The sequence below is a fragment of the Tupaia chinensis genome, unplaced genomic scaffold (genome assembly GCF_000334495.1).
Source record: "Tupaia chinensis unplaced genomic scaffold, TupChi_1.0 Scaffold138407_1, whole genome shotgun sequence".
In the NCBI taxonomy this organism is placed as follows: domain Eukaryota; kingdom Metazoa; phylum Chordata; class Mammalia; order Scandentia; family Tupaiidae; genus Tupaia; species Tupaia belangeri.
The window spans coordinates 2151448-2177954 of NW_006198305.1; the positions used below are offsets into that span (position 1 = coordinate 2151448).

At 38.0% G+C, this 26507-nt stretch overlaps 1 protein-coding gene and 1 non-coding gene across 4 annotated transcripts in view; both read right to left on the reverse strand.

Annotated features, from left to right (window-relative positions):
• Positions 1-25444, reverse strand: part of CFAP418 (cilia and flagella associated protein 418) — a 68878-nt gene extending 43434 nt beyond the window's left edge. Inside the window, exons 1-6 of one of the 3 annotated variants that reach the window (XM_006161300.2) lie at positions 25191-25438; positions 22964-23051; positions 19120-19184; positions 18513-18578; positions 11049-11144; positions 3278-4256 (exon numbers count right to left, since the gene is read on the reverse strand). In XM_006161300.2, the coding sequence (XP_006161362.1) occupies positions 4103-4256; positions 11049-11144; positions 18513-18578; positions 19120-19184; positions 22964-23051; positions 25191-25342 (621 nt within the window). In that variant the 5' untranslated portion in view covers positions 25343-25438 and the 3' untranslated portion in view covers positions 3278-4102. The other 2 variants (XM_027765475.1, XM_027765476.1) reach the window with 2 other exon arrangements.
• Positions 25445-25837: 393 nt separating this feature from the next.
• On the reverse strand, positions 25838-25919 carry TRNAS-AGA (transfer RNA serine (anticodon AGA)). The gene has a single exon. It is a non-coding gene; the product is annotated as a tRNA-Ser (tRNA).
• Between the last annotated feature and the right edge of the window lie 588 nt (positions 25920-26507).

Consider the following 26507-nt stretch of genomic DNA (forward strand, 5'->3'; position numbering starts at 1 on the left):
CCCTCTCTCTCTCTCTCTCTCTCTCTTCCTCTCTTCCTCCCCTTTCTCTTTCAGAAGAAAGAAGCAAAAAATCTTTTAAAGGCCTAGAATGTCTTTATGATGACCAACATAAGTTCCAGATAGGAGGAGGCAGGCTAGAAGGAACATTGCTTTTTAGGAAAGTCGTAGATTTAACTTAGATAAAATACACTGATCTTAGCCAAGAGGTTGAGAAGTGATTAACTCATATAAAATAAAGTGAATGTTTACATTCACTGGTTATAAAATACAAATGATATAGGACTGCTGCTTTTCTCATAGGGAATGAGTAACACAAATGTGGTCAAATGATTTGTTATGAAAAACATGCTGCATTTATTACTTATAGACTATTTTAGAAGGAAAACATGAGAATATTAAGTATTTACTCTAAACCAAACAGTATACTAGTCACTTTCATATGGTATGTGATTTAATTCTTATTAATAAGCTTATAAAAGATATCACCATTTGTATTGGTGGGCAAATGAAGCCCCCCCAAAATCAAGTAACTTTCTAAAGGCCATGATTCTCAACTCTGATTTTGTAACACTTCAGTTTGTATCATCATCTCAAGGCATTTGGGGAAAGTCAAATTTAATTATCATCCTTGTGTGTATTAACTATGTAGTATTTTTAAATTAAAACATTTTTATTTATTTTTATTATTTTAAAAATTCAGCCAGCGAGAAAGATATATAGAGAGGGAGGGAGGGAAAAGATATATAGAGAGGGAGAGAGAGAGAGAGAGAAAGCTTATTAATAAGAATTAAATCACATACCATATGAAAGGGAAAGTGAGAAAGCAAGCCACCAGGTCTGGGACTTGAACCATAGTCAGCCATGTGGGAGTCCAGCAAATTAATCACCATACCACCTGCTGGCCCCAAACTATGTAATCTTTTTAAACAGGCACAAAATGGTGTTCCAAACTGAGAGAAATATGTGAAACCTCTGTAGATGGCATACTTTTTTCCTTTTTGTATCAGAAACTATTTTAAACAATAGATACAGCTGATTAGAAGATTTTTTTAACAGCTAAGAAAAATCCATACGTCAGTGGTGATGTGGAGTTTAAGGCAGATGGATCCCACATTGCTGGCTGTGGGTTTTAGTCCTGGACCCAGGAGCCTGAAAAAATACGCTGGGCATATGTGTGTATATGGCCAAAATTCTAAAAGAAGGGAGAAACAGAGAAAGTACTACAGCGTGACCATCCACCATGGGGAGATGATTCCTCACTTTTTCCCTCCCTCCCTCTCTATATATCTTTCTCCGGCAAGTGCATGTGTCCTCTGGTAAATTAAAATAGTAATAAAATTCTGCTCTTAAAATTTACTGCCATACTTTATCAGTCACTAATTGGATACAAAGACCTCCCCCATCCCAATTTAAAAATATCAGATCAGTAATAAAAGGAGGAAAAGCAATACATAGTCTGGTGCTATTTTATTTGGCCCCCCAAAGAGAAGGGTACTAATTTTACTGACATCAAGAAACAGGGTCCCAATATACTACCCGATCAAAATGGTCTGTTCTCCTGAACTTGGTGGATGCTCATGCTCTTTTACACGTGCATGCACACACACACACCCTTAAACTTACGGCATGCTTTTCCTCCCCAACATAAATAAATTCTCTGTTCAACTAAGATGGCTGGAAAATGGTTGGAAATCTTTTTTCTTTTTTTGACATTTTAAAAGAAATTACTAAAATAATTTCAACTTAACATCCGTATGAATATTTTACCAGAGTAAAGCCATTTATTATTTACTCATTTCCAGGCAGGACTTGAGTCTGAGAGTATAATACAGTTTAAATAGAGTATGACAAAAGATAGTTGCTAGAAAATTAGTACTGAAAACAGACAGGCAAAACATCTTGACAGTTTTGCAGACTTAGCATTTTAAATTACAGTTGATTAGAAACTATGCATTTCTTCTATATGATAATAAAACAACTGTATTTTGGCTAAAATTACAACCAGTAATAATCTATACATTTGAGGATAAATAGACTTCCTACATTTTAGATTAAGTACAAAATTAAAAGCTTATGAATTAACAATAAACATGGGAACTCATATATGCACTTCTGATATGGGAATTATAATTACGTTATGGAATGCCAAACATGTGCAATGTATACACATTTCAGGATAGTTAATAATGATATAATAAAAGAGAAAAGATGAAACAGGATAATCTTGTCTCTCCAAAGTAGACTGGAGGGGACAATGTTAAAAAGTAGATACATTTAAAAAATTAGGATTAAGTAAATTTGTTCACTGGAATAAAAGGAAAACATCACCATTTTGACTAAAGTGCCAAATTCTATGGGGTTCTGAATGTGTGGATGCTCTGCTATTTTTTTTTTTTTTTAATATATGACTTTAATCCAAATCCTCCTGTATCTGTGACACAATTACATGGAAATATAGTTTTAGGAGTAAAAAAAAAATAATTGAAAAATCTGTAAATATATCCTTAATACAAAAAAGTAAACCCTGGTCACCATGAGGCCTGTTATGTTGCAATGCTAGACTTCTAACAGTAAGTTTTATAACTATGTAAATGTCTCCTGCTAGGGAAAGGATTTTAATAATCAGATATTCCTCACTTCAGTAGAGAGGCTGGGACAGATTCAGCAAAAGACAGCAGGTCATAACTTTGGTTCAGTTATTCCCTTTCAGTGTGTCCTGTGTCACACATTAGAACTCTATAGTAGAAACATACAGTAAAGAGTTTCTCATAGATCAGAGAGCCCCCAGAATCTTTCTTTTTTAAAATTTTCTTTTCTCTTTTATCACATTTAATCTCATCAGGGCTTGGAGCTGGAAATTTTGAGGTCACTGATTCCCTGAATATGCTATTCTGGGGTTCCTTGGGCCTCTGTGATATCAAGAAGGACTTATGTTTAATATTTTTCTTTTTATTCACTTCTTTAATAACCTGATCCTAACAGGTAAGTCTATGGGTTACCTGAAAAATTATCTTACTTGCTGGTCAATTCACTTGATGGAGTTTTAGGCATAAAAGGGCAGAAAGTACTTAGAAAATTCAGTAAGGACCCAACTATATGAAGGTTTTTGTGATTTTATTTATTTATTTATTTATTTGGAGAGATTTTTGCTATTATAGGGCATGTGTGCTCGCCAGAAAGATAGAGACAGACAGAGAGATAGAAAGCAAGAAATCACCCCCCAGGGAGGATGGCCATGCCGCAATCCCTTCTCCTCCATTCTCCTCTCAAGATCTTGGGCATGCATGCACATGTATGTGCCTGGTGTGAGTTTAAGCCATGGGTTTGGGACTCGAACTGCGGTCAGCTACATGGGAGTTCAGCGAAATAGCCATTACACTAACCGCTGGTTCCGGTTTTTGTGATTTTAGATGCATCAAACTTTTTGCTAAAACAGCAAACATTTGATATCTAAATGAGCAATGGAAGAAATAAGATGAAACATACTTATCTGGTAACATACTTATCATTATTGTGCATAACACTGCTTTGAGTTGGTGAGGTAGAATCACATGGAAGGCAGTGTTTTTACAACATACCTATACTCCTAAAACCCTTCAGTTAACCACTGACCTGGTTTCTGTCATGTCCAAATTATGATCTTTAGCAACAACAGATCTGACTGAAGGAGGTGACGTAGAGTTCTCCACAATAACCCTTCTATCTGGCCGACTTTATCCTCTTTAATTGTTGTAAATGAGGAATGGTTATACTAAGTGTGTTAGCCATCAAGACTGCAGTTGCTAACGAAATAAATGCTTATAAGGAACTCCATAACTGAGCTTCCGCTTAACAGGAGATGGTCTATCACAGAACTGGAAGCTTGTTACCTTACTAAGTGAAATGTCTATATGTCAAAAAGGAATAATTCTAAAGTGTTGTATAGCACATTATCTTCCCAAGTCCATTTGAAAGTCTTCAAAATTGTGTAGTTACATAAATGAAAGTCACTGTCTTCTTCCAAAGGGCATGATATTGCTATATACTTTTACCTAAATGCTGTGATGGTCAATGGAGACTGCTCTTATGGATGCATCTATCTGTATGTGAGAAATCTGCACTCTTAATGTTTACCACAAACCCAACGAAGTCGATGATCTGTCTGAAGGTCAGTCAGCTCCTCCACAGTTCTCCAGCTACACTGGCAGGCATATGCCCGTGTTCCTTTATTCTTTAGCAGCTTTGTCTTTAATTTGTGGAATTCTGGCATGTTGTTCCTATTAGTAAAACAGTCAGGTTTTAGCACAGTGGCTTTTTGTATGTGTGTTTAATGACTTAAAAAAAGTTCTAATTGTTTTATTTTCTTATATTTACAATATCTGAATACCAAACAACTTTGCTGCCTCACACTAACAAGATACACTTCGGTGTTCTTTCTCTGACTTTATTTCGTTGACATTCGATACTTCTGGCCTATTTATTAAGGCTGACACAGAACACAACCTGGTCTATACGGATGACACGACCTGAGAATAGAGTGGAAAGGATGGTACTTCTCCTATATCAGCTACTCACTTATGCACATTTAAAAAAATAATTATTTTATTCCATTTGTCATTATTATTATTATTTAATTTGACCAGAGAGAAAGGGAAAGTGAAAAAGCAAGCCATTAGGTCTGGGACTCAAACCATGGTCAGCCATGTGGGAGTCTAACACCTTAACCACCACACCACCTACTGGCCCACCTACATGTATTATTTTTAAAATTTATTTATTTACATTCATTCACTGTACATCATGACAACATACAATATGAGATTTTCCATCCAAAGTACACTGTATATTGGCTCAATCAAGCACATCAACATACATGCTATCATCAACAAATAATTTTCCATTTCTTGTTTTCTATGTTTTGCTTTTTTCCCCCTCTCTGCCATCTCCCACTCTCCTCCCACACTGTCTCTGGTATCTATACTGTTTTCCCCCACAGTTTATTGAGTCACTAAAGATCTTAACTAATCTAAATGTTTTCATAGCAAGGACAGCTGATATATATATATTTCTATGAACAGAAGTCCAACTTTAGGCATAAGCCTCAATGAGTAGAATGAACATCCTATAAAGTAGCACCTAGCTGGGGCTATATATCATACTGCAGTCATCGAATACCACCTACATGTATTTTAAAAGCCTACAATATGGCAAATGGAGATAGTATAAGAGGCATAAAGATAACAGGCTTCTAATGAATTAACTACAGGAAATTTTCTGTAATAAAAGAATTTAAATGTGATTAAGATATAAGTTCAAAAATTTTATAGAAAATGGAATTAAAGCATGAATTTATTTTGGTATAAAACACTGAAATCCATGTGCAGTTTTTTTCATAACATCCATTTTCCATGAACTTGTTGAAGATCTCGTGTACAGAAAAGTGCCTGTATTTCTATATGTTGAATACAAATTGTGTATTTGATTTGTTTCAATGATCTGCTTATTTCCTTTTGAGTATTCTTTATTCAAAATGCTTGGGACTAGAAAAGTGTTTTGGATTTCAGATTACTTTTAGGTTTTGGACTATCTGAATGTATGGGAGATATCTTGGGGCTAGGACCTAAGCCTAAACATGAAATTCATTTAGGTTTCATATATACATACATATTATATACACAGCCTGAAGATAATTTTTTCCCCTCACAATAGTGATTTTATTAAATTAGTTGCTTTATAAAACATTGCAGATGTCATAATTGTTAACAATTTACCAAACTAATTAACTGGTGCAGTTTGCTGAGCATGTTTTATAAAAGAAAGGAAATGCCAAAACCCTGTTAAAATTGTTCCACTGCTGCCTAGGAGAACAAAAGAGAGTTGTTTCTCAGCCTGAAGATAATTTTATACAGTATTTTTGTACAGCCACTCCTCACGTAATTGTCTGTTTAAAGACTGCTGGGACTTAAGACTAGTTCTCCAGCATGAGGAATTCTCCCAGTTTGTGTGTGTCTCAGGAATCTCCTCGCTGTTTTTGTCTCATTACTGCAGTCAGTCAGTGTTCACTACACAAACTGTTTACAATCATGCAGAACTACATACTGCGTTTATAAATTTACTTTATTGTGCACCCACAGTAGCACTCAGAGTAAATAAAAATGATTATGCTAGATTTTTATTATTGTGTTGTATGTCTCGTTGCTTTCTGGGGGGAATCTACTGTATGCTTTTTGTATGGCTAGAATTACATTATTCTAGTGTGGTGTCACATGACAGTTATTGAAAAATCCATACCCTGTGGTGCCACAACACATCACAAGAAGTCTGCCTTCAAGTTCTTTTATTATTGCCCAATTCACTTAATGATCTAGTTGTATTGGGTCATTGGAAAAGCCGTTCAGTATTTTTGTTTTTCTATGCAGAACACGTCAGGACTTTTCCAATGACCCAACAGAAGCAAAATTTGGTCATTATGTATTGCTCTATTGCAGCATTTTGACTGTGACCCATCACATGAGGTTGGTATGGCATCATTAGGGATGCTCAACCTGTACTAGCAGTAACAGAATAAGTGCCAATCCTGAAATAAATGTTAATAATGTTAAAATAATTAAATTATTGTGCTGAACCATCATAAAAATGAAACCATTGATGCTATTATTAAAAAAAGACTACAGAGAAGTTAATTCTAGTTAATAAAGTCAAGTATGATAGTCATGATAATTTATGTACTAAGTTTAGGTAACAGTTTCATGACAAAGAAAAACAGAAAAACTAAAAGTGAAATGTTGAAATACAAGCTGAAATGATGAAATACAGTATAAATACTAAAAAAAAGAGATGCAGTGCTATCCATTACTGCCAAGATCACAGCAATAGCAGGCAGGCTACAAAGTGCCCTCTGGTGGTCAGCGGGCACCACTTGCAGTACTTTTCAGACACCGTTTAGGACCAGAGAACCTAACAATATCTGAGAGACGTCCCAGGTCTGATTTCAGGAAACTGAGACTGACCAGTTAAGTGACTTAGCTAAGATGAACTAGGTGACAAAATAATTTAAGTTTTATCAGAAAACAAATAAAAAACCCTAAAGAATAAGTTGGTTAAATGAAGGAAAAATGTCCTTTATTCAGTCTGCTATATATTTTGACAAATTTAACATTTGATATTTGACTTAATCCTCAATTAACAACTTTAGAAATAGGAATCATGAATAACAATACACCTAATGAATAAATTTCAAATGCTTTTAAAGAAGCATATGTCTTAAAAGCTTAGGAAAAAAGTCATGATTTTCCTTTAAAAAATACATAAAAAACCTTTTATTTATTTTTTTTTAAGCTATTATGGCAGGGTTGTCAATAAGTATAGCTTATTTTTTGATCCAGTTCTAGAACTTGTCACACTGAATTCCCTCATCTGAAACATAAGGACAATAAAACAGCTGCACAACAGTAACAGTGTATAGACTGACACCATTAAGGAGAAACAACTCTCTCTCTTCTGCTGGACATTCTGTGGTTCTCTGCAAACCTCCTACCTTCCCTGTGGTTGCCTCCCACTTGTGGTCCCCTCAGTGGTTACCTCCCATCCATCTCAAGTGTTCCATCTACCTTTCACTCTCTTACTTCCAGCGGATCATGTCTTCATTTTCAAAACTGGGCCACCAGATGTGGGAAGCCTTCAATTTCCAAGCTAGCTCTGACTGCATCTGTATCTTACTGCCTTCCTCCCAGTAAGAGGTGGTGGTCCTCTTCATCCTTCCCCAGGCTCACTCTCCATCAGCACTCTGGGCCCTTGCCTCCAGGATCTTGCTACTCACATCCCACTCCCCCTCCTTATCTGCCCTCTCTTTCACAATATAAACTCAAAGCAGCTCCTGTTTTAAAATGATCTCATGACTGCATTCACTGATAGTCTTTCACATTTCCTTTCTGGGTAATCCCAATTTCATGGCTTCAATTACCATTTTATAGATTACATTTCCTAACTGAGCTTAGAGCCAGTTTTAACAGAGCCATATATGAACATATAGCCTCTTTTTCCAAATTTGTTCTGCAATTCCCTCCTTGGTGGACATCTGTCCATCTATGTACCCCAAGACAGAAACAGGATTCATCCTGTCTCTCTCTGTCTTTCTGGCAAATACATGAGCCCTATAGCAAAAACCTCTCCAAAAAAAAAAAAAAAAAAAGGATTAATGAGGTCTCTCATCTTTCAGGGGCAGAACTACCTCTCAAATACATTTCCTTTCTGTCCTCCTCAAGTCATAATTCAGATTCTCATTTTTTTTTCCCATGAATTCCCTAAGAATCCCCTCATTAATCCTTTTTTTTTTTTGGAGAGGTTTTTGCTATAGGGCTCATGTATTTGCCAGAAAGACAGAGAGAGACAGAGAGCCAGAAAGTGAGAAATCACTCCCCCAGGGGGATGGCCATGCTGCAATCCTTTCTCCTCCATTCTCCTCATGGGATCTTGGGCACCACGCACATGTGCCTGACGTGAGTTTAAAGCCACCGAGTCAGGGACTTGAACCACGGTCGACTACATGGGGGGTCCAGCGACATAGCCCTTACACTAACTGCTGGTTCCCCCTTCATTAATCCTTATGATTATCAATTGACCTAGTTGCCAGTTACCTTTTAAAAATTCAAACCTATTCAGAACTCCTTCCTGATTAAAAGCCTTCAATATTTACTACCTAAAGAATCAAACTGAAATTCTTCCATATGTTTCCCTGGCTCTCTTTTAGCTCCCTCTATGACTTCACCTCGAGCCACCTTTGCCCTTGAATCCAGTGCTTTACACAGTTCAAACTGCTTGTAACTCACAAACATGCCACATAGTTTCACCTCTCTGTGCCTTTAAAGATACTTCCTAAAAGAATACCAGTGTCCGTTCTGTTAGCTTGGCAAACTCATTCATCTACATGACTCTGAGAAACTTGCTTTGGTGCCTCAGGATGAACTGTATCCACCTTGCCCTGTGATACCCCTTTTTCTCTTAACCTAGCTCCGTCACCTTTATCATATGATATTATCTTATGATGTCTGTGTATTACTTGAGAGCAAAAACTGGGTCTTTATCTAATGAGTCCAGTATCTAATAGTGCTACAGATGACATGCTGTTGGATAAAGAAACACGAATAAGGTGTACAAAATAAATGTATCAATGGTTTATATCCAGATGGTGGAGCTAGCCTTATTCTTCAGTTTCGTTTTATCTCTCAAACATATTCCTAAGCATTTTGAGGGTTGAGATAGTGTCTTCTACTGATTTAAATATCTGCCTGTTTATTTATTTTTAAGGTTTTTGCCATAGAGTGTTTGTGTTTGCCAGAGAGACACAGAGAAAAAATGAGAAATCACCCCCAGAGGGGATGGCCACACCACAATCCCTTCTCCTCCAGTCTCCTCTTGAGTTTTTGGACACACACACACCTGGCATGATTTTCAAGCCAACAGGTACAGGACTCGAACTGCAGTTGCCATGTGGGAGTCCAGCGTTTTAATCACTATGTCACCTGCTGGTTCTGCAACCTGTTTATTTTTAACAGTGTAACAAATCTTCTAATTGTCACTGTTTTATCTAAAAGTGTATATTTTAAAAAGTCACACTAAAGTAAAATATCTGGAAGGCACAAGCTGGTGTTCTTGATAACTGTGAGACACTGCAAATTCCTCAAGTACCAGCTAAGTCACCCTTAAGCTTATTTTATGCTTGTACTCACTATCAGTTTAATGTTACACGCATTTTATTATCCTGTGCTAGTTTTACAAATTTCACAGTTCACCTTGATGACATATGGGGATTATTAACCACTCATTAGATAAACCAGAAGACAGTATACAGTATAGCGTTTAGAGAAGTGAGAAAAGGTAAAACAAAGGTGAAATCAAAAGCATTTATGGGCGGGGGAATAAAAAGTGGGCTAAACTTGAGAATAGGGGAACCTGCCCTGGGATTTTGGGATTGTGCTAGGCTTTATGTGGGTTGGTTACTGTGAAACCTTTCAAGCTGTAATTTCCCATGTAACTGTATATTTGAATTGTGTGTGTAACAAGAAGATTCAAACATTTCATGAATAAGATTTTGGTTCTCGATGTGACAAAGTTTGACACTATTAAAGGAGGAGATAGTCCTGTGGATTTAGCTGAGAATGACTGCCAGAAGAGGTGTGAAAAAGTCTCTTACTCATTTCTTCACATTACCGAAAAATGCTTACCCGTATCTGAAAATAGTCTTTGTATAGGCATAGGTTTGGGAGGCCAAAAATATATCCACTTTATTAATTTTTAGCTCTTATTTTTTATTTGAAAATGTGAATGTAAAGTTCAAATATATTTTCATAATTTGTACACTTAAAATATTAAGTATCCATAAATATTACAAGAATGTATATATCATAAAAGTATAAGTAAAACACTCTCCTGACCACAAGGAGGAAGGTACCTTATGCCAACCTAAGATCTTCAGCTTTATCTTACAGTTTATAACAGGTATGAAGTACTGTGGACATACAGGATAGAGTTCACTTCCAAGTGAAAGAGTAGGGAGGCAGTGATGGACTATGTGCTGAGGGACAGGTGGGGTTTACACAGATAAAATGATGAGAAGGTATCCCAGGAGGTGGAGAGCTTGCACAAAGCCAGAGAGAGTGGGAACACTCACTACTCTGATGTTTCTAAAATCTTACAAAAGTGCAAAATATATTGAAGGAAGAGAAAGCCAGGCAATGGATGGGAGTTGGACAGTAGAATTTGGACCTTATTTTTGAGCAGAAAGGAGTTGGGCAGTAGAATAGAATACTCAAGACTATGCTAAAACTCTGAGTGAGGGAAGGATGGTCTGAAAGAAAAGACTAGAAAGATCAGTGAGGAGGCTCCTTCTATACTCTGTCCCAGAAGTAGCAAATCCTTATCTAGGCTGACAGCAACAGATAGAAGGAGATGGATGACAGAAATAGTGAAGAGGTGGAGGCCACATGATCTGGCCAAGTCCACCAATATAAAAAGCAAAACAATAAATATGAAGTACATTTTTCAATGAGTGAAGTTCTTTAGCAACATACCTGAAAAACAGATAATCACATGATGGGTCCCACATAAAGTCGTCATAGCTTACCACCCAGAAATCGCAGGCTATACAACGCAGATGGTCACAGGCTCTGTTCGGAGAAAAAGAATCTCTGTATGTTAGAAATTACTAACAGTATGTTTAATTATAAACACATTATAGATTACTGAATAAACAACAGGAAGGTCTGATTATAAATGTTTATACTACAGACTATTTGCATATCTAAACTTTTAGATTAAATTTTTACACAAACCTACCTATTGGATCATCTGAAAAGTCATGATGCATTTTTGCATAGAAAAAAAATAGAAAAATACATCATGACTCTTCTGATGACCCAATATTTTTACTGAGATCATGCACAGTGATACATATATGCATGAATGAATAGAAAAAATGAATTTATTTTATTGTTTTCAAATTGTGTCTAAGGGCGATCATTTAAACTAACTTCTTTAAGTGCTCTTCTTCCTACTGAAATTTCCAGGGATATCTCTCTCAGAGTGTATGCTACATTATATCAAAAGAAATTTGTCTTCCCCATGAGCTACACCAGTGTTGGGACAATATTTTATTTGTGTTTTCCTCCAACTCAGTATAATGCATTCATTTACCTATCGAGAGAGATTCCATCTTCATGGAGTTTAGATTTTAGTGAGAAAAGATATGAACAATGCTTATAATAACTGAATTTTATTTTTATCAGCAAACTCCTAATTATTTTATGACCTTTTTTTTTTTTTTTTTTTTTTATGGCCTTTTTTTTTTTTTTTTTTTTTGAGAGGTTTCTACTATAGGGTGCGTGCACTTGCCAGGAAGACAGAGAGACAGAAAGCAAGAAATCAACCCCTGGGGGGATGGCCATACTGCAATCCCTTCTCCTCCATTCTCCTCTCGAGATCTTAGACATGCACGCACATGTGCCTAGCATGAGTTTTAAGCCACTGGGTCTGGAACTCCAACTGTGGTCAACTATGTGGGAGTCCAGCAATGTAACCATTACTCCATTTGCTAATCTGCTTGGAATTATTTTAAAATTAAAATTATACCAGCAGGGCCAGCAGGTGGTATGGTGGTTGGGGTACTGGACTCCCACGTGGCTGACTGTGGTTTGAGTCCTGGACCTCATGACTTGCCTTCTCACTATCCCTCTCTCTCTCTGGTCAAATTGAAAAATTAGAATAAAATAAAATTAAAAATAATTCTTTAAAAAATTATACCAGTAATCCCATTTTGGGAAACTTATTACATATAAACAAGACTAGTAATAAGCATATATATATCAATAATATTTATTACAGTATTGTTAAAGTGGAAAAAACAGGATACTACTTGAATATCTATCAAAAAAGAAAAAGACATGCAGTATGTTTATATTGTGGAGTATTAGGCAATCAATACAGAGAATTAAACTTATTTGCTGACTTAGAAGGACATTTAAAGCAAGGTGCACAATAACATATATAGCATGATCCTATTTTGTAAAACAATCAAAAAATTTCTTGTATAGGTCACTGTAAGTCTGTAAGATCATGGAGCAAAATGCAGGGTATATGCCATGTAACTAGCACTAGTTGCCTCAGAGGTGGTGGGAATGAGGGGGAGGGAAGGAAGAGATTACCTTTTTCTTCATACATTTTTAATAAGTGTGTAACTTGTGCAATTAAAAAATAATCATTGGATTTTTTTCACTTATTTCCCTCCAAAATCCAGATATAATTAACTTCAAAATTGTAAATATGTTTTTGAGTAGGAAGTCTTTGAAAATAAATGCTTTGAATTTCTAAAAATATGAACTATGACAATAATTAAACATTTAAAATCTATATGTTCTATAAGCAATTCCGTATTTTCTTCCAAACTGTTAGCAATTTATGATGTTGTATTTGTACATGTGGAAGTTCAACACAATTATATATACTTGAACTCAGAGTCTTAATATTCAAGTCAGGAAACACAAATGATGGTTCCCAAAGCTACCATAACTTGCTTTCTTATGCATATGTAGTTTATTACATGATTGCATAGAGTGTTAACTTTAATGCCTTAATACATATGTGCAATTTGGCTGAATTATTGCTGTTGTGGGAACTATAATTTAGAATTTCCTGACATTTTGTATGTGTTCAATCTCAACCATAATGTTAAATACAGCTTTTTAATTTAAAATTTAGTAGTTTATTCAAATCTATTCACACTACCACATTTTCCTACAAACAATGTCCTTTGAGAAAAATAAAACCAACTTGCAGCTAAGAAATCATTCCACTACTATGCTTCACTTTGTTAGATCATAATTAGTACATGGAATAACCCAGCCCTGCAAGTAGTTTAGAAAATAATTAAAAGAGTAAAGTTCGATTGGCTTGAAAATAATGCCTTAGTTTTATCTATACCACTTATTAATGTCTCCATGCTTCCTAGTACTATTTTTTTCCTTCCATTAACTGAGTAGAAGACTGAAATCTTTACATTAAAAAAACCATTCAGAATTATCCCCAACCCAGATTTTTCTTTGGAAATCAAACAGTAGACAGAATAGAGTCCATTTCCTATATGCCCTGGGCATGTAAATCAGTGCTTATTTTTAGGGCTTAAATATATTTCTCTTCCATAATGATTTGTATGGATATATATGTATATATATAAATAAATCAAAATATGAAGTCAAGATTCCACTGAAAGATAAATTGTTAGGTCTTTCCTTCTAAAATGTAGAGGGAACACACACATGAAAGTGTCACCAATAGCTTCATTCTTTCATCCAGCTAGAAAGTAGAACTGGCTACTTTAAAGATGTTTATAGTAGAAATGCACAAAATACAGCCCAATATAGTTTTCTGCCCAGACTCTGTGGTTCTCAGTTAAATTTTATCAGATGTACACAGTGGATCTAGGGAGTTTTGCTGTTTGGACAGCTTGAAAATAACAGTAGCTGCAAGAGCAACAGCAGCTAAAGTCCTTCACTCTTATGTACATTAAGTGGCTTTCTGTAAATTGGTATACTAGGAAGCATAATGGATTGAGAATCAAGTTACCAGTCTGAGTCCTTGCTTTGTAAGAACTGATGTGACCTTTGGCAAGGCACATTACCTGGAAATCATTCTTGACAACTTTCTCTCCTACCACCCATAGCCAAATTCTGTCAATTCTATATTCTAAATATCTCAAATGTGATACCCTTTCCTTATAGCCACTGGCACCACTCAGGTTATAACTACCAGCATTTTTTTCCCATCATCTCTCATCATGGTTGCCTGCTGACTAATCTTCCTATGTCCTCTTGTCTCACCTCTCCAACTTCCAAGTCATTTTCCATACAGCACTCGAAATGCCTTTTAGAAACACAGATCTCACTATGGCACCCCTATATGCTAAACAACAAAACAAAACAAAAAACCCAAATGGCTTGCAATGCACATATGACATATTTTTCTAAAATCTGAGGAGTTCAGAATCCCAAACAGAATGCCTTTTTATTTTTAATTATTTAATTTTATTTATTATTATTATTATTTAATTTGACCAGAGAGAGGTCATGTGGGAATCCAGTGCCTTAACCACCGCACCACCTGCTGGCCCCCAAACAGAATGTCTTTTGACCATCTCTCATGCCCCATCAGAGGCCATTATTTTCCCCACATAGATGCTTTCTCATCTTCCAACATCCTTAGCTGCTTTCCATTTCAGGGATCTGAACAGTGTGCCCTTTAGCTGCAATGGTCTCCTCTCTCTGCATGACTTCTTTTTTATATTGTGGTTTGACTAAATGTTACCAGTTCAGGGAAGCATTATTCTGGCCTTTCATATCAGTTAAGGTGCCCATTTAGCTTTATGCATATATTCTCCTATACTTTAGTTTCTGAGAGAGACAGTGAGAGGAAAAGTGAGAAATCACCTCCCAGGGGGGATGGCCATGCTGCAATCCTCCTTCATTCCCCTCTCAGGATGTTGGGCATGCACACACATGTACCCAGTGTGATTTCAAGCTGCCAGGTCCAGGGCTGAAGCCATGGTCAGCCATGTGGGAGTCCTATACTTAACCACTGTGCCTCCTGCTGGCCCCAGTATTCTGTCATTTAACATCATATATAAATTGGAAGTTACTTATTTATAGAATTGCCTGTTTAAAGTCTATCTCCTCACCTAGACCAAAAACTCATTGAAGGCAGGAAAGTATCTATTTTTTTTTGTTCACCAAAACGGGTTCACTTAGTCTCTAGGACCTAGCAGGTGATTAATATGTGTTTGATGAATTTAACACCAGAACTTCAATCTCCTTATTTATAAAATGGAGTTAAGAATCTGCATCTTGGGACCAGCAGATGGTTTAATGGTTATGTTGCTAGACTCCAACATGTCGACTGCAGTTCGAGTCCCAGACCCAGTGGCTTCAAACTCACACTGGGCGTGGGTACCCAAAATCCCAAGAGGAGAATGGAGGAGAAGGGATTATGGTGTGTCCAACACCCCTGGTGGGTGATTTCTCAATTTCTGTCTGTCTGTCTCTCTAGCAAGCACATGTGCCCTATAGCGAAAAACTCTCCTAAAAAAAATCTGCATTTTGTGTATTTCTCTGTGAAGTAGGTGAACAAATATGCATATAAAAAAAGTGCTCTGGACAGCATAAAGTATAGTATATATAAAATGTTTTATACACACACGAACATATATTTATCTTTCTATAGGTACAGATTTTGTGCCATGAAAGGGACAGGTGATGACTGGCATCTTTGTGATGGGTGAGGGAGAAAAGACTTTTGAATATAATCATTTACCTATGCATGGACAGGCTGAAGAGCCCTCATCCAAAATGCTTGGGATCATAGCATTTCATGGTTTTTTTTTTTTTTACCATTTGCATATACATAACGAGAAATATCTTGGGGATAGGGCCTAAATGTAAACATGAAATTAATTTACATGTAGCCTGAAGATAATTTAATACAGTATTTTTATATTTCAGTGTTTTGACTGTAATACATCACATGAGGTCAGGTGTGAAATTTTCCACTGTGGCATCATGGTGGCACCAAAAGTTTCAGGCTTTGGAGCATTCTGGATTTTGGACTTTTGGTTTAAGGGTTGCTTAACTTGTGTATGTAGAGGATACCTACTCTTGTCATCATACAGAAGGTAGGTAGGAATATGGTTTGATAGGCTTTAGCATCCTCGTGGATCAAATTATGTGATAGAAACCTCAAACATAAAAACAGGCTATTTTTTGGTCTGCCAAAATTTTAACCGGAACACAACTCCTCTTTGCTAGAACTAAATCAAAGTACATACAAAGTATACTCTATATGAGAAAATCTTAATAAAATCTTTACTCTTTGAAAATAAGCTAGAATGTACTATCTTTATTTAAAAAGACCATTTTAAAACCATAAAGTACCTATCAATAACCACTCATACATTTTTCCTGAGGCAGTAAAGTAGTAGTAGAATATACTGGGCTGTTGGAAAAGTCATGATCCATTTTGCATAGGAAAACATAGGAAAATAAGTTATGATTTGTCTGACAACCGTAGAATTCTTGCCTTTGTGATATAATGAGAAAACAAGAGTGATAGAAGAGAAAGACATAAATAAATACAAATCAGGGTACCTGTAGCAGCTAGCTGTCTTCTGCACCACAGGCATAGCTCTTAAGTATTACTTTAATTAAGCACTATATTAATTTAGTTGTTTCAGGTGAGGAAGTGGGTTTTAGAAGAGACTTCTCAAGACTTTATAGCCTATGAGTGGCAGAGTGCAGTTTTGAACTCAGGAGTTCTGTTATCAGGGCCCTTTCTCTTTATACCAGGGTATAATCATTACCTTCTTAAAATGTTTCTGTGTCTCTACTGGCCACTGTTTGTTTGTTGGTTTCTTTATTTTTGGCAGAATTAAGGGCTTAGGGGACCAGCAGTTGGCGTAATGGCTATGTCGCTGGACTCCCATGTAGTCGACCGTGGTTTGAGTCCCGGAGCCAGTGGCTTAAACTCACGCCGGGCGCATGTGCGTGCGTGCCCAAGATCCCGAGAGGGAAATGGAGGAGAAGGGATTGCAGTGTGGCCATTCCCTCTGGGGGGTGATTTCTCGTTTTCTATCTCTGTTTCTGTCTTTCTGGCAAGCGCATGCGCCCAATAAGGAAAAAAAAACCCCAAAACAAAAAACAAAACACCTCTCCAAAAAAAGAAAAAATAAAAACGAATTAAGGACTTAGGAAATGGTGGGCATTCAATGAATTTAAAAAAAAAGAAAAGAAAAAACAGAGGCCCAAAAGCATGAGAAAATAAACCTGCAGTATGTGAATTAAGTAGATAAGACAGCAGGGGTTGTGCATTAGAAAGGAGTGTCATTCCAGGCAGGAGGTGGTAAATGTACAAATACTCAGAGGCAGAAAAATATAAGTGAAGAGCAGAGGATGACAAATGTTCTAGTGGAAGTGGAGCATGTGATCCAAGCTTTAATCGGAGGTGAAGGAAATAGAAGTACAGTTTAGCAAGGCTGTACTCCAGGGGGTTCACATTAGCCTGTTTGCTGCCTAGTGTTCCTGGATAAGGCTTCCCTAGACTCCCAATTTCACTTTGGTTCTATAGCCCTTCCTTCCAGGTTTCTGAGGATTTAACAACTCTCCAATAATGTCTTCTTAGATCCTACTTCAATTTCTCAATATATCAGTTATCTTTCTAGAAATGTGGTCAATATATAATCATATAACTCAGTTTTTTTCCCCTTAAAACATTAATAGAAAACAAAGTGTTTTAGAAGTACCCACACACAAAAATAATAATCTAGGTAAGTAGGCCTCTGCCCAATATAGGATAGTAAATTTGTTTAAAACCAGTCTGTTTCCCCATATAATGAAAATGGTAATGACATGTTCTAGGAGTAAGGGGCTAATAGGGGCTTGGTACAGATGTCATCATGACTGTAAGACTGTCTAAGAGGTACTAAATGAGAAAGTGGGTATAGGAAGGGACAAACGGAAGACAAGGAACACGGAGGGTGGGGGGAGGGCTTCTATTTAAAAATATGTAAATATGTGAAAATCAAGCGATCATGCTTAAGAACTTTTCAGGTAATGCAGACCTATAGCTTCTCACGCTAACAGTTTGGCCAAAACGGAGCAGGTAAGGCATCTTGTAGCCATTGCTTCCCCTGCTTTAAACACTGGCTTCCATGTCCTGATGTCCTGGGGAAGCCAAGCTGGGACTTGAGCGATTTAGACATTTCAGGCGAGGCTCAGAAAAGGGCTTCAGTACAACAATGATACATGCCCGTCCTCACAGCCCTCTCAATAGCTCTCTCCCAAGGATAATAAACATTTCAACAAAGTGAACTTAAGAGTGGCTAATGAAATATATCTCTTGTAAGACGGAATGATACCAAGATAATAAAAACTACATTTTAACAGCAGAGTATCAATTGTAAAAACCTAGTAAGAAAGGATATACTTCGGACATCCTACCTCTGTGAAGTGTTTGTGCCAATCCCACATGGTATGGTGCTTCCACCAAGGAATACAGGACTGCAACTAGATGTGTTCCATAGATGGAGAAAAATGAAATTACAACAAAAAAGAATTATGAGAAGTTAATTTGGCCTCATTGATTCTATGTTCTTGTAATCAAACAGTATTTTCCCTAGCAGACCAACTATTTGAAAGAAGAGAGATTTATTCTAGGATCACTGCTTTATTGGATATAACCTGTATATTTAAGAACACTCAAGCAGTTAAAATGAGTCACAGAAAAATGTGTTTGCCAAATAATGTAAGGGACAAAGTAAATACTGAAGATCGTAACAGAACATTAATTTTGAGAAACTGTTCACACTTTTTTTTTTAGACATGGCAGAAAATTATTTACAATGGCAATAATCTCCCATTTAATTTCCTTTACACTAAGAGGTCACACACCATAAAAACATGGAAGATATTGCTATTGGTCTTTCTCCTGAAGGCCAACCTATGCTTTGTTGTTCTATGTCACTGTTGTTTAGCTGGTTACAGAATCTACTAGACTATGCTCATAGTGTTTGCTCACTAGTGTGTATAATTCACCAAAGCAACTTACCTTTTACCAAAGCCTTGAATGGAAGCACTGACAGATGTGTTACCTGAAGATTTAGATTTTAATTTCTGTTAAAAATAAAATAAAAGTCAAGGGTAACTTAGAGAACTGTAACATGAAAACTAGTATTTTTAAAAGTTGTGTAACAAGAGTATTTTAGGTGACTTAAATAAAAATATTTGTGGCATCATTTTAAAGTTTCTGAAATAAAAACAATGATCAAAACCTTTTAAAGGTAAAAAGGAAGTAAAACTCCCTGAGGAATCTGCCAATTACTTTGCTAACTTTTAGGCCAGGAAACTGATATACTGCCATTATTAGCATGCTAAGATTTAGAGTCACTTTATAACTCTTCAGTTAATACTAGAGTTCAATGATTTAATATGAAAGACCTGCTATTTAAAACTTCATTTTGGAAAATTTCAATTCAAGAGAAAAAATCCAAATCTCAGACTCGTTTTTAAAGACTGTGAATGGTACTCATTTGAATTAAATAAAAAAACACTAACCACACTTCTGTGTAACTTCAGAAATATTAATTTTGATCTAGTGGAATGGTATCAACCAATAGATATTCGGCGAAACCGTAGAGCTACCTAGTCACAAACCATACAGTAGTTCCTATATGGTTACATAACATCACCATTAGTGAGCATTTATTAAGTGTTAAGTGGTATATAGTACCAAACAACATAAACCAACCTCTTACTAGGACCACCGCCAAGGGGAGGAAGTGAGATGGAGAAAAGGCAATTTAAACTATGCAGAGACAAGTCTTCATCTTACCTAGTGGGTGAGGAAATTTAAAGGAGACAAAAATCTTTCACTGTACTATTTCTCTTAACTCTTTGATTTTAAACAGAGCTAAGAAATTTTGAGTGCATGTCTAAAAAAATAATTATGTACAAGGGTCTCTGTTTTGGGGAGCATGCTTTAATATACAATTCTGTCTCTAAGCTGACCCACGGTAACATTTGTGGTTAGTTCCTGGGCCTTCTTGTGTGGGTCTGAGAGCAGTTCAGAAATACAGCAAAATGAGAGGGCAGAGGGTGGACTGAGACTGAGGGAGCAATACTCTCAGTACATAATGTCTCTAAGGAGAATGTGGGTATGGATCATCCATCTGCTCATAGACGCTTTTCCTCACCCAATTAATGTTCTACCCAGACCTATTCTCTTGGAAAAGTAGACACAATAACTAACTGGAAAAGGGAAACATACAAAAGTGCATCTTCATGATGGTGAGAACTACTTTTATTTCAAATTAGTGTATCTTTGAGAGAGAGAGTTATTTTGCTATGGAGTGTGTGTGCTTGCCAGACACACACAGACAGTGAGAAATCATCCCCTGGGGGGATGGCCACACCCACAATCCCTTCTCCTCCATTCTCCTTTTGGGATCTTGCACACACGCCTGGTGTGAGGTTCAAGTCACCGGCTCCAGGACTTGAACCACGGCAGACTACATGGGAAACCAGCGACATAACCATTACGCTATCTGCTGGTTCCTCAAATTAGTATATCTTAAAGCCAAACCAGAGAATTTATCTTCTCCTTCTGAAACATCTTGAACTTAAGAAATAGTGCCTCATATAAACATACTACAGTACTTAATCATAAATTGCTCAGATGATTAGTAAATAATAACGGAAGTATCACGTAGTGTCCCCCCTTACTATTATTAGCATTACTATGTGGTACTTATGAGGCACTTATGATGTACCTGTCTGTATAATATTGCTATTATATTGACATATTAATTAACTAGGCATCAGCTTATTAGTGTACTTCAGATGAACTGAAAATGTTACATTTAGAGAAATTCATAAAATCTATAATCTTAAAATTCTGTAAGTCATTTGACTAACATTTTTTTCTTTATTCATAAGAGTATTTTTCATGCATATGAGAAGCGTGAGAGGGATGAGTACCCTCCATAGGGTTTGGTCATAACTACCACTCCCTTCCTCCAGCCCTCCAGCAGGAGGGGTCTTTGTTACTCACACCTGCACTCAGCTGTTTCAGGCTGACCAGGCTGAGGATGTGAATAGTGGTGGCCATGTGGGATCCAGCTTTTCTTGAGCAACATGTTATCATTATACCATGGAGCTAAACTCCAGTCATTTGATTTTTAGTGTGGTGACAAGAATGTAAGTGTTCCCTATCCATATCCTTAACAACACTATTACCTAGTGATTTTCACTCCACTGTTGCTTTAATCTTTCTACCATTTAAAAGAAACCTCTGGTATTCTATTTATTTTTTTTCTTTGTGGTCTTTGTAAATTAGTTTTTTTTTTTAAAAGAGATTTTTACTACAGGGCACATGTGCTTGCTGGAGAGACAGAGACAGAAAGCAAGAACTCACTCCCCCCAGGCAGGATGGCCATGCTGCAGTCCTTTTTCTTCCTCTTTCCTCTCAGGATTTTAGGCATGCACACACATGTACCTAGCGTGAGGTTTACGTCTTCAGATTTGAGACTTGAACTGTGATCAGCCATGTGGGAGTCCAGCAATGTAACCATTATGCCATCTTCTGGTCGACATAAATTAGATTTTTAAAGTGACTTTGTTAGTTTTAGTTTTTTAAAAAAAATTATTATTTTTACTTGCTATAGGGCATGTGTGCTCACCAGAGAGAGAGAAAAAGAGAAAGTGAGAAAGCAAGCCTCGAGGTCCAGGACTCAAACAGTGGTCAGTCATGTGGGAGTCCAGCATCTTAACCACCATGCCCCCTCCCGTGCTGGTCCATTAGTTAGATTTCTATTTGGTCTCTCTTAAAGCTAATGAACATGTTTCACACACACTATACTGATTAAAAAAAAAAAATCAAAGTATATACATTCTCAAATGCTACTGGTGAGAAAAATAACAAATGATATCGTCACTTTGGAAAACAATGTGGTAATGGGTAGAAAAATTGAAGATAAGCACTGCTTACAACCTAAAATTCCTTTCTAAGTTTAAAAACCTAGAATAACTGTTGGGAAAAAAAAAGGTATGTAAAGATATCTGATGAAGCATTATTTGTATAGTGGTAAAACAAATGAGTATAATCTAAATGTCCTTCACCAGGGAAGTAGATAAACAACCTGCACAGAGTTACATAATGTTTATACACAGTTAAAATTGTTTATAGTTGTGTACATATATATAATCATAAAAATATGAATGGAAAGGCTACTGGTTACCTCTGGGAAGGAAGGCCGTAGAGCAGGATGTAGAAAAGTTTTAAACTGTATTCGATTTTTTATTTCCTTAAAATAGGATTGGAAAGCAAATATAGCAAAACACTGAGGTATATTTAGTATATTTAAATTGCTAGGTCTAGGACTCAAACTGCAGGATTGGCCATATGGGATCCAGCGCCTTAACCACATGTCACGGGCTGGCCTCAACTAACTCTCTGCCTCTGCAAGAAAGGCCACCAATGGATTATTGAAAGGCCACCAATGGCAATTATGATATATTTAGTATATAGGTAGCTGTTATATATGAACTTTTCATATAGTTAATGGTTGAGATCCTAACCACATTCCTATCGTAAATTTAGTCTTTCAGAAGTTCTTAGAGATGACAAGTAGATACAAATGACCAAGTTGATTTGCGAGTTGACTTTTATGCTAACATTTTCTCATTTCTTATTCTTACTGAGAAATGAACAGGGAGACACATATTGAGTTTCTAATATTTTATTTCTTCTACAATTCTTAAGTGGAATAATTTAAGTAATTGTATTTGTCAGAATTCAAAGGACTCCTGAGAGCTACTTGTGCCTTAAGTTTTAACACTACTTAACATGTAACATGCCCTGAAATAATGAAAGAATTACTGTGCACTTGACTTACAAAGTGTTTTTTGTCAATATTGGACTCTTCAAATATTTCATTAATAAGACTGTCAAGATCATCTTCTTTTTTAAATGTTTCTGTTGATCTGAAAAATAAAAAAACCACACCAAAAACCTCACTGAAGCTTAAGTGCAAATAGTATCAGAAGAATTTTATTTAAAGTCTATTATTAGAAGTGATAACAGAAGAATAAACGTGATGCTAATTTTTTTTGCCTATGAACATAGCTTAAGTTTGTTGAGAAAAAGATAAAATTTATCAGACATACCACATATTTAAAAGACATTTAAAGCCTTGTTATTATATTAAAGCAAAGGCTACAAATATACATTTCTAAATTACATCAAGTACTTATTTAGAGAATAATATGTACAATTATAACTAGAATCTTATATATAAACACAGATAATTTTAACCAATCCTTCTCATTTTTCCCCTAACAGTTCCATTGTAAGTCAAATAACCCTATCTCTTTACTGGAGGAGCTAAAGGTTGCATATCAAATGACCAAAAAAAAAAAAAAAAAAAAGTGCTATATGTTAGAATATCTCAACTACCAATTATTTATTTTTAAAAGAGATTGCCAGAGGATGCATGTGCTCCCAGGAGAGAGAGGGGGGGGAGGGGAAAGTGAGAAAGCACTCCTTATGGGGAATGGCCATGACACAATCCCTTCTCCTCTATTTTTCCTTTTGGGATTTTGGGCATGTACACACATGCATCCAGTGTATTTCTTAAATTGCTAGGTCTAGAACTTAAACTGTAGGTTTGGCCATATGGGATCCAGCACCTTAACCACATGCCATGGGCTGGCCTCAACTAACTCTCTACCTTCTGCAAGAAAGGCCATCAATGGATTATTGACACACATTGTTACTGCACAGAACTTCTACTTAATAGCTAACATTTACTGAGTATTTACTAAACGCTGAGAACTGTCCTAAGGCTTTACATGTGGCCTCTATCCATTTAATGACAGTAGCATACCCTTCCTCAGTTGTGACAACTAAAAATGCCTCTAGACATTGCCAAAGGTCCCTTGGGTAGCAAAATCATTACCAGTTCAGAGCTACTGACCTAGCATAAACCTCAGTTTATTAAAACCGCTCCCAGGTGTAATGCCCTCTCTCTGGCCTCTATATCCCCCAGCTACTGTGAAATTCTCTCAAGGTCCCTACTGCCCAAGTCAGTACATACAGTGGTCTCAGGCCCAGATCTTTTGAATCTTTCAGAAGCATGTGACACTGTTGGGTACCAATGCCTTCAACTTCTTTTATGACAGAAGGTTGCAAAGATGTCCTCTTGAGACTCTCCTCTAGTTTTCATGACATACTCTTTGGGTGCCCTCTCATGCAATTTCAGTTTTAAAAATCAGATGCATTCAAATCCTAGCAACCAAATCAGTATTGTTAGACAGCCAAACTGTCAGTTTACGTAAGATTCCAGCTGTTACTAGATCATACAAATTCCATGATGCCTATACTTGCCTATGCTTTGCTACAGTAAAGAAAAAAAGATGCGCAAATATGAGAAGTAGTTTTTTGGATCAAAACCCAAGAGACTTAAGAAAGTTCCCAAATTTCTATTTGACAGCCTGGGATCTGTTGGGATTTACTGGGGCCATGTGGAGAAAGCAGGTAGTTGGGCTAATAGGGATAATGTTCACAATAACTCTTTCGACGAGAATCTAGTCTAACACCTTGGCTTGAAAAAAAAAAATCAGCTCATGACAGAAAAGAACGGTACCATATTCTACCCTCTTAACTCCTGGCCCAAGTGCTGCCCTGCGGAGTGGGGTGAGAGGCTACACAGGTCGAGGTTCCCCGCCCGGCGCCTGCCAGGAGGGCGAGAACCGCTGTGCCAGACGGAACCTAACTCCGGCCCGGGTGGGCGCGGCCTTCTGGGGTGTAAGACGGACGTCTAACTGCACCGACTGGCGGGCACAGACCGGTCAAAGAGCCCGGGTGAGGGCCGGGGCTCCCCGAGGCGCGCACTTTGGGCTGGCCCGGGGGGTGGAGCCTGGGCCTGGAGGACAGAGGCCGGAGTACTCCCGGGCAAAGTGCCGTGCGCGCTGCGGCGCAGGAGCGGGAGCTGAGGTCTGGACCCTACCGCGGGGACGATCGGGAGGTGGCGGGCACCTTTCTTCGGGGTGCGGCGGCGGGGGACGGCTTTGGGGCCCGGAGCAGGGTGTCCCCAGAACCGCCCACCCCTCCCGCCAGTTAACCTGAGCTGCTCTTTCGCCTCGGTTCCCGGTTCCAGCCGGCGGGTGCCGCCGCCTCCGCCTTTGGGCCGCTCGACCCTGCCCAGTCGCAGTGGGTCAGGTCTGCAAAACTTGGACTCGACTTCATCCAGGAGCTCGTCTAGGTCCTTCGCCATCTTGAATCGTCACGTCTTTCCCGCTCTCTGTAGCCGCTGCGCCGGGTGGTTTCCAGGGCAACGCCAGCACCGCCGCGCGCGCGCGGCCCCGGGCACGTCCCCACGCATGCGCACTCCGTGCCATGGCGGCTCGAGAACCCGGGAGAGGGGGTCGGGCGGACGCGGGACAAGACGCGGCGGATGCGAGCGTGGGCTGCTACAGTGGGCTCCCGCGGCGCCCGGCTCCCGGCCCGGCGGCGGTCAGAGCTGTCGGACCTGAGCGAGCTCGCGACGCTTTGTTCTCCTTCCTTCTAGCTGGTCTGGTGTGTGTGATCTCCCCCTCCCGGCCCAAGTTATAGTCACAAGCACTCTCTCCTCGTTTCCTCACCGACTTCTTCTTCGTTTGGGTCCCCTTTTTATTCTAACCTTTCATAAATTCCTTAAATAATCTGTAGAAAGTCTGGAGAGAATGTTACAAAAACAACAACAAATACCTTCAGCAAAAGCTCATCTTCCCGTAGTCGGCAGGATTCGAACCTGCGCGGGGAGACCCCAATGGATTTCTAGTCCATCGCCTTAACCACTCGGCCACGACTACTGCTGCTCTTAAATTTAGCAGTGAGAATCTATGTAGACTGCTCGCAAGCCTCTGCTGCTGCAGTAACAGGTACGTTTGCATCCGGAGAAAAACGTTGCCCAGCTGTTCTAACAGGAAGGCATTTGAATGTTCCTGCTCTACTCATTTTAGCTGTTTGAAAGACTCCTAGAAGGTATCCTGCTCAACCTGTTCTATTTCATCAGGAGGAAAGCCGAGTTGGAGTTCATCTCCAAATTAGAGTCATAACACAGGAGAGACCGACGGGAAGGGAGGGTGACAGGAGAGAGTGGTCCCGGGACTACCGTACACCTACCTGTTTGCAGAGCCATGGAGTCATTTCCAGGAAGGAACCTCGACCAGTCACCAGTCGGGGCAGCTGACTGACTTCCTGGCTTCTCTGCGTGGCTCTGGGTTCCATCCCTTGCCTTTCTGGTAAACAGCTGCCAGGACTCTCTTTTCGCCCACTAGGCATTAAAATCCTAATGCTCACAAATTTAAATTGATTGTGCAGGGTCAAACTGTCCCACCTGCCATGAAAGCACTACTTGGAAATATGTAAAGTATGATATAAATGTAGGGTGTTGTTAT